The 9315-nt window shown below is 45.0% G+C and overlaps 1 protein-coding gene across 1 annotated transcript in view; it reads right to left on the bottom strand.

Moving 5' to 3' along the window:
- Window positions 1-3340: 3340 nt before the first annotated feature.
- Window positions 3341-9315, bottom strand: part of TTYH3 (tweety family member 3) — a gene marked incomplete at both ends in the record, with an annotated part of 59952 nt that continues 53977 nt past the window's right edge. Inside the window, 4 exons of the mRNA XM_079543004.1 lie at window positions 3341-3421; window positions 5466-5541; window positions 6449-6625; window positions 8584-8720. Of these exons, the coding sequence (XP_079399130.1) occupies window positions 3341-3421; window positions 5466-5541; window positions 6449-6625; window positions 8584-8720 (471 nt within the window). The remainder of the gene's footprint in view (window positions 3422-5465; window positions 5542-6448; window positions 6626-8583; window positions 8721-9315) is intronic.

Below are 9315 nucleotides of genomic sequence, written 5' to 3'. Positions count from 1 at the left end.
CATTAACAATCAAGATGGACTGCTTGATGAATCGTATTTCAATAACGTACCCATTGTGGAAAGAGAAGTTGAAAAGAATTTGCTCCTTCCTCCCCAAAGAAAAAAAAAAAACAAACAAAACAGTCAAGCAGAATGCATTTTTACATTCAAACCTACCTGCAATCCACCACAAGGAACAAATCAAGACTCAATAGTCAGAGTTAGGGCTGATGTTCTCTCCTTAACTCAGGATTTTTGTACCTTACAACCTTTTCCCATTACAGTTTGAACTGGTTACTCCTTCTCTTAAGGATGTTCCTAACAGCCATGAAAAGTTGGGTTGAAAATTGGAAACAGCTAGAACTTCTGCACACCTCTTACAACCAGCACAGCACAGCTCCGCAAGCATGCACCAAATATTCAGTAACTACATTAGAATCACTGCATGAATGCTTTGCTCCACATGCTGTCAGCATCTCTCATCTAAGCACTTTAGTGCACATCCTTCGCTGTGAAGCAATGGGAAGATGCTGTGGAAAACACAGATCCCAACATCTGGACAGGCCAACAAATGAAGATGTATCAGCAGAAACTCGCCAGTCACATGGATATGAAACCAAACTATACTATTCACTATTAAAATAACTTAGAAAATAACTTCTTTTAAAAAGATCTGAAGACTTCTAAGCCTGAGCACAGTTTGGAGCTAAGGAAGTCTTGGTCTCTGCTCTCAGGTGACCCGGATACACTGCCTGACACAGCCATCATGCACACAGTTGCATTTAGTTTCCTTTAAAGACTTGCATAGAAGGTAAAGAACATGCACAATGCATCGATTCTTCCAGTACTCTCAGCCCCCAGGCCCTATATGCCCTCTTGTACCCTTTTAAATACAGCAAGGAGGTCAATGCCTTCTGCCCACTCTCAGCTACCCCAAGCAGAGGGCCTAACAGACCTCTTGCTGCTGTTCCTCCAGGTGGCCTGTGCTAGCCAACACAGCACGCCTCCCAGGCACTTACCAGTCAGCTAGGACAAACACAGCTGATTGCACAAGAGTTTATTTTGCATCTCTTGAAAGAAAAAGAATCATTCACATTTAGCCTTGTTGAGGGCATAAGCTTTCATAGGTACGGTTAGTGAACACGTGAGAGTGAGGGGATTAACAGAAGCAGTTTGCATACAAAGGAATCATTTGTTGCAAAAAATACTAATAATGAGAGTAATTGGTTAATTTTAGAGACCATAAATTCTACCAAGTCCTGTGAACTGTGCAGATCGTGAGTGCTTCACTGCTAACAGAGCTGCTCTGGAAGATCACTTACCGTGTGAAACCATGACTCCAAGTAAAAACCATTGACTACTTGTTAAAATAAATACATCTCTTTGGCTACCCTGACTTTGATTTCCTGCCAGAGCTATTTTAGTAAGCCAATAAAGATCAAAGTTTCTGGAGTCAAGTTCTTAAAGGTTGATCCACCTCTCAAATAGCTACAGCACAGTAAACACAGAGTTTGGTATCATTATGAATGGGAGGTACAAATGGAGGGAAATAGCCAATTCCAGCCAGTGGGTTCTGAATTCAAAGAGATTTAAGTCGACCAAGTCCAAAGAACAGAGTTTCTGTTTGCTTTGTTTGTTTTTAAAGTCTTGGAAAGAATGCAATGACTTTTTCTTAGCCCTGCAGACAGACACATTAACTCTGGGTGTGACCTTAGGGAAATAGAAGACAGTGAAGACTGAAGTCACGTTCCAGCCCAGAGGATAATTCAAGCCCAGTATAAAGACCCTAGAATTTTCCCCCACCAGGCAGTACTTTATTTCATGGGACAGACTCATAAGCAGTCTTCTGACTTTGCTACAATACCACCTGCAGGAAGCAGAAAGACCACCATGAGCCCAGGAGCAGTCTTTACGAGGCTTAAGACTGAAGGAAGTTGTGACCCTTCCATGGGTTCCAGCACCATGCTTCAAGACAGGTTTGTGTTCATGCACCATGGCAGAGGGCACTGAGACATCCAGGTCAGACAGCACGCTTCCCAGCACGTCACAAGACAGGCAGACAAATGGCAAGAGGCAGCAAGAGCACAGACCAAGCAGCGACATGACAGAAAGGAATCCAATGCAAGGCTAAGAGAAGTCCCAGCAAGAACGGCAGAAATGAAGGAATAGCAGCTTTATGGACACGTCTTCCTGGGAACAGAATTAAGACAGGGGTCATTGACTGCACAGGCCAAAAGCAATAGCCCCTTTATTCCAACTGGAACCAGCACCTTCCAGTCACTGCATGGCTGTAGCTCCCTTGGGGAAACACGCTGTCCTTTACACCAGGTGAGCTGCCTGGGAGCTTTCATTACACCCTGCATTCAACCAAGCTAAAAACTCCAAGGCCTAATGCAGACCACCTACTCTTTCTGTATGCAAGTGGCTTTCTGATGGACTACTGTGAGGGAAGACACATTGGCTGTCTTGGAGACTGTCAGCAACAACAGCACATTGAAAATTCAGACAGTGAAATGATGCTAAGGGGGCTCTGTTCACAGAGCCCATGGGAGATGGATGAAATGAGTCGGACATACACAGAACAAACAAAACAGTAAAAGGTTTTGAAACAGAATGAAATAAATATTAGTGCTTATGCCTGGAGCCTTAGGGAAGTTGTCTTTAAGCTGACTCCTTTCTGACTTTAAATGCAAGGAGAAGCTGCACGCAGTTCTAACAGGCACTGAAATAACTCTTTAGGACAGGCCACCACTACCAACCACAGCCTTTCAACAAATTAAAAATCCTACTGAGGAGCTTAAAGCGCGTGGCAGATAAACATCTGTGGTTTGGGGCACATGCTGCTATGAGCAGTCAATACAAAAAGAACAGCAGCAGGGATCAAGGGAAGCTAAAAAGCTGAAATAAGAGAACTGGTCCTGACTGAAAAGCTACTAGATTGGTTCTCGCTTTAAAGCAGCTTCTTGGGATGGAAGAACTTCTATTCTGCATTTAAAGTGCACCACTAATTCCACATTTAAGCAGCGCTCAGGACTAAGTGTTGAAGCTGTTTTCCAGTGTGCACTTTGAGCTAAAGCAGCCATGAGTTGTGAGGCATGGGTCTCTGTAGCCATCACATCGAGCACCAGAAGCCTTTCCAAGGTTAAATCTGCTGCTTGAGTCTGCACCAGAGCAAAACTAAGTCATTTTAACCCTTGGCAGGAGGGAATGGGGTGGGAGGTGCAGAGGAAAGGAATGTGAAGAAATAAAAGGCACTGGCCTGGGATAAACAGTGCAGGGATGAGGAGTGGTCGGGAGTGGAGAAGGGGTTGAGCAAGAAGGACCTTTTTGTTTCCAGTACCTGTTCCATTTGCGGGCGCTGTTACCAGTATGTCCGTGCACTGTCCGAGGGCTTAAGCTGCCAGCTCATATGGCTGCTACTGTCCATGGCAGCCAAATACAACTGTGATGACGCAAGAAAGAGAGAAAAAGAGAGTGCAGCCTCAACGTGCATGAAAAACACAGTGCAAGCAAGTGAAACGCTGTGGTGTGTGTCAGTGACAAGGTGGGCTCTACAACCCTAAAGGAACAGCCCTGTGGCAAGAAGGAGAAAACAGAAGGAATGAGAAGAGGGAAAAAAACAAACAAACAAAAAGCAAGGAAAAGTAACGGACAAACAATGCGGCAGGATCATCACATCTCAGTCCTCACCATCTGTTCTCAGAAAGAAAGCTAAATGGAATGCGTCAGCTCTGTCCACTCACTGGATATGCCCTACTGACATGGTGAGCTCCCCTTCTCCCTCCCAGTAAGAGGCAGGGACACGAGCATTAGTATCCTCCTATCTCTCTCCTTCCACAGATAATTTCCTTCAAACAGGTCGTGCAAGTTCTTCTGCCTCCATACGATCCCAGCCACCTACTATGGAGAGCTGTGAATACAGAAACAGAAAAGTGCCCCTCCTCTGCTGACTGCCTATACTGCAGGACTGCAAAAAGGATTTTCTCCCTCTCCACCTATCACTATGCCCATCCAGAAACCACACTTATCCTACAGCCCATTCCTTGCTTCACCGAGGCAGAAGCTCAGTTGTCTACAGGAGCAGCAACGCACTCTCCTCCTTCCCCTGCTCATGCACTTCCCTATAGACCACACAGGCTGCTGTCAAGTCAAGTTCCCCTGCAAAAATAAAATCTCATCTTTATCTCCTCCCAGAAACCAGCCTAAGGCACAAGGACTCAGTTCCCCTTTCAGGGTATTAACGCAAACAGCTACTGAAGAACCAGGAAACATCTTGCATAACTAAAGCCCCTGCGGAAAGGAGTGTGCTTTTTTTCTGAAGCAGAAGAGCAGTAGGGGAAGGGGAGGCAGGACCTTGGCCTACAGACACAGAAGGAACATATGTCTTGGCAGATCCAGAGGGATAGTGGCAGGAAATGCCAGTGGTAAAGCAAGCTCTTGCCACGCCACACTGCGTGCCACACGTCAGCTCCTCTGAGTACTGTCTCATTGCTGAGAGCAGATAACACTACCAAAACTTCTGTTCAGAACACCAGGCAACAGGAAAAAAAAAAGAAACACAAAAACAAACCTGTTTGTATTTCTAAGAAGGTTGCAAGAGATCTGGCCAACTACCAAGTCAAGGATCACCTTTCCACTATTCTATTTCATCTGTGGCGAGATGAAGTGGTCGTTGTGAAGTGAAAAATGAATGTGATTATCCCCCTTCCCACCACAGTTCCTACTCCTTCCTCCCCTCCTCGTGATTTAAATCGTGTGCCACTGAGTGCATTTTCTTTACCTACACTTGAAGACTGGCTGATTACTAATCATGCTACTACTCAACCTCTGCAATCACACCACCAAGTTAGCGAGCACTGCGATGGCATGTTCTCCAAGTCCTGGTGTAAGAAAGGTTCACAGGATATCAAAACCTTCCATGAACGTGTTTGGTTTTTTTTTTTTTTTATCTTCCCCCTCCACAGGAAATTAAATACAAAAATAGCTTCTAAAGAAAGTAAAAGAGTTGTAAAACAAAAGATTAAAAAAAAAAAATCTCAACAACAACAAAAAATACAAGTCTCACCCCACTGTCTCTTTAGGGCAAATTAAGGAGAGAGGTTCAGCAATAACTCTGAGCTTACTGCTTTAACAATCTTCTTTTTAAACTTAAGGAATCAGTGCAGTGCCAGAGATAGCAAGAATAATGCATGCAAGTGAATCATCCTGCTGAAGACACCCACCAAGACACTCATGCATTTCAGTGGTGGCAGGACTGGGCCCATAAGATTACTAATGTTAATAGATTTAGTTTTACTGTTTTTGAGTGCAATGTCAAAAGTAGCACAGTTAAGTTTTGCTCTCCGTGGCTCATCTATACTGCTTTGATTTATGGGCCAGATCCTGTGTTGGACTGCACAATCAGCTCCCTTGAGAGTATACAGAAGTGGTAAATGTGTATTCCCCAAAGTCACTGAAGCAGAGAGGAGCAGTAAAGAGAGACTTACTGAGGGAGGTGGGGACTCCCGGCCAATGAGCGGGGTATTCTCACAACGGGGGTTCTGGAAATTTGCATTCTGGCTCCTAGGAAAGGAAGACACACATGGTAATGGGGGTACGTGCCACACTTCTCCAGGGAAGGTCTCTGACAGTGACATGGGACAGAGCACAGCACCCCCAGAATTACTGCAGCAGATCAGTCTCCCTCAAAGCTTTTCTTACAGGCCATGTGGATCCCCTTCTTCAGTCACAAAATTTGTGCTCAAGCTAAGGGAAATAACGCTATCTTTACACTCTTACTCAGAACAGCCCACACTGAATCGCATCGAATGAATTAAAAATAGGTTTGTGCGAAAAATCTGCCTCTCTACAGAGTCAGAACTGCCAAGCTGCAGAGCTGGAGATAAAGTAAGGACAAAAATCTAAAGGGAAGAACAAAACGATGTGCCAGCCCAAGAGATGGGCCCCAAAAGGGAGTCAGAGAGCCATCAGGGTTTGGCACTTCTAGAGAAAGCTCTTAAAGTCCCACCTGGACCAGGCAGCTCCAGACTGCAACAAATACCAGAGGTGGCTTCAAACACAGAGAAGGAAAGAGCCTGCAGGTTTTGCTATGGCTCCTGGTCTCTAAGGAGGCTTAAAATCTTCTGCCAAAACTGCTCTGTCTGAAGAGCCAAGCTTCACAGGGATCAGAACCATTGTGCAGTAAGGAGCCTGGATAACACTGCTTCCCTTTTCTGTGGACAGATGTCTAAATCCCACAGGACAAAGCAGTGGTACTATTTTTGAGTATGCTGCCTAATACAACCCTTTCTACTGCAGTACTTTTAGGCTATCCCAGTAGATGCTAATCAGAAAACATGCCTTTTGACATCTCAGACAGAATCCTTTATCACTTCCACTGCTTAGTTGAAAGTACCAGCCCTGCAACTACAAAATCTGAGCGCAGCAACTTGGATGAGATGCAATTCAGCCTTTTTGTCGGGATACTCACATGTACTCTGTGACGGGAGCATTGCTGACTGTGTGTGCTGCTGCTGGAATGCTGGTCTCACTGCCATAACTACTCCCACAGCTATAGAGGCTGGGCATGTGCACTCTGTAAAGATTATCGTGTGTCTGTCTGCTCCCCTGAGCAGCTGATTCTTCATCCCCATCATCATCTGAGCTTCTGCAAGAAGGAAAAGAAGTTCCTCCTAGAACCCTACAATTACCCCACACGTGGGGCTTGCAGGAAACCATGGCAATCCTAGGAACCTCCCAACCATCCTCCACACCTCCACATTTATACCCAGTTGGGATGCCTCAGGGTGGCAGTGTCAAACACAGCCTACACCACTGTGACTCAGACCTCCCACAGATGCCATCTGGACTTTTAGATTGCATGATCCCCTGCAGTCTCCCTATGGTCTTCTCCCAGGGCTTGGCAGACAATATGGTTCTTCAGCTGCTCAGTCACATAACCAAAGAATGGACATGCATCCCAAAAATACACAGTACTTTGGAAAAAATATATGTAAAAGAGGTAGGGAGGATGTATTGCCAGGCATTCTGCAAAACATCCTTCAAACTACAGTCTGTCCTTCCATTCCTTGCAGCAATGTCCAGAGGGCTTTTAAGGATAAGAGTCTGAACTTCCATTATGGTTGCACAGTGTCTCCCTCAGCTTCTAACAAAACTTCACAAGTCTCCACATGTAGTAAGTTACAACATTTGTCTCTAGAGCCTTTCTTCCCTCAGCAAGGCCGGGAATTTAAATCAATTTTTATACAGAGCAGAACTGCTTGCAAGCTGATTTCCTTTTCCCCTCCCCATCTTTCTTCTGTCTCTTTGAAATAACACACACTGTTATTTTATTTCCCTAATTACGGGATGAAGTACCAAGATCTGAAGTACATTTTAGTGATACTGGACAAGACTAGAAAAACACTCAACGTGAAATGTCTTGCTGCGGGGCAGAGACACGATGGGCATCCCTAGAGCATCCCCACCACCACTTGCAGCTTCTGCACCACCAGGTGGCACTGAAGATTTAATCAGGGAATTGCAGCCTGTACAGCTTCTTACAGGCAATGACATCCTCCACCTCCCTGAGGGTGCCAGAGGAAGAAGCAGTGCTCCAGATAATGCAAGAGGGAATCTTTCAGTTCACAGCAGCAGCCTGCTGGGGCTGATGGTATGGGCAGCATGAGAGATAACACTGTAAATCTCTCTCCCTCAAACAGACTGCCATTCTCTTCTTGAAAACGCCTCTACAGCTGTATGTGGAAGAGCCAGGGAAACCAGCCATTTTCTGCAGCAGTGTTCTGACATTTCCCAAGGCTTCCTCTGTGGGCACTGCAGGCCTGGCGGGCTCTGGCTTCCTACTATTGTTCTGGATGTTCCACTTTGAACCTTGAGTTTAGGCTTAGGCCACAAAAATCACATTTCAGGACCACAGTGAAGAATTTGCTGCGCAGTCTAATAGTCTTCTACAAGAACAGAAAACCCAAAGCTATTTTAATAGCTGCATGTGGTACAGCAGCCAGTTGCTGAGGCCCTAGGAAGATTCGCTCAAGGCTTATGATCAGCCCTTACCATCATTAACAGTAGTTCCAAACAACTCTGCTGTTACATGATCACCAGCAATGTGCAAGCATCTTATCTGCCCATGCTATTGCAGACACGACTGCTTTCAACTCCTATTAGCTGTGCAAGTCAGTTGCCCTAGTTTTAGCAAAGCCAAGAAAGGCAAGCGCGAGCTGCTGCTCATCCTAGTTCTCTTCCCCATACTAGAACAAATGCCAGGGCAATGCAAGAGAAGAGGCACTGTACAGAGAAGCACAGAGTTCAAGCATTTGCCTTTCTCTACAGCTACAATCATTCATCTCTGACTTGACTCCAGTCCTACAGTGTACTGAATACTCTTTACACGTAGTATTTCAGTACAGTGAAGTTCAGATGTAAATATTAATCACCACCACAGCAAACGCCAGCAGATTTTTTTCCTTTGGACCTGTGCTTAAGAAGGCCTCACGCTCATGGGATCACATGGGAAAGTGCTCCAGATGCTCATGGGCACAAATCCAATAGCTAGTCTTCATTAGGAAAGAGCTCTACAACACTATAGGTTCTAAACCCTCTCTATACCTCTTTTGCTGCCAAGTGTGTGGGACACTGCACACAATGGAACTGAACATGAGGGCTGTGACAAAGGAGAAGAGAACCAGGTAGATGAGGCCTTCCACTCCATCATAGCAAAAGCCCGTCAAAGCCTGGACGTAATCCTGGAGAGAGAAAGGAGCAGAGTTTCTTGGTCACTAGAGAGTTAACACTGAGTTCTAATTCAAAAGCCTTCCCCCCAGACCATGCTCTCTGAAACAATCTAGTTCATAGCTGCATCTCCAGAGCATACTTTAATTTTAATTTTGGAGACCTGGAGTGTTTTTTCATAACTTCCTTAACTTTTATCTCTACTCACAAAACCCAAAGCAAATTTAGACATGGCAGCAAGAGATTAAAGAAAAAAAAGGAAAAATCCAACATAGAACTTATCCACCCAACTTAAGTCACCACATTTTTCAATAAGCCTTTCAGCTCCTTCCCTCTGTCCTATTGCCCAGGAACACAAGCATGGATTACCTATTTCTATACTTCCAGAGATGCAGCTAGGGCAATAGTTTGATTATGCTTTGCTGCAGCTATAAGGCATTTTGTGGGAAAAGCAATAAGCTATGAACTATGGAAACAAGCTCAGGGTCCCTTAACCTTCCAGCTTTGCAGATGTAATGAGATGTTATCTGGTTTTCTACACTGATCTTCAAACACAAAAATACAAAGCTAACTTGATCCAAAACCCCATTCTCCTTTCTGCTGGAGTCA

This window comes from Tetrao urogallus, assembly GCF_951394365.1.
Source record: "Tetrao urogallus genome assembly, chromosome: 15".
NCBI classification, from domain to species: domain Eukaryota; kingdom Metazoa; phylum Chordata; class Aves; order Galliformes; family Phasianidae; genus Tetrao; species Tetrao urogallus.
Note: the sequence above shows the minus strand (reverse complement) of the source record. Positions and strands in the feature narration are given on the sequence as shown.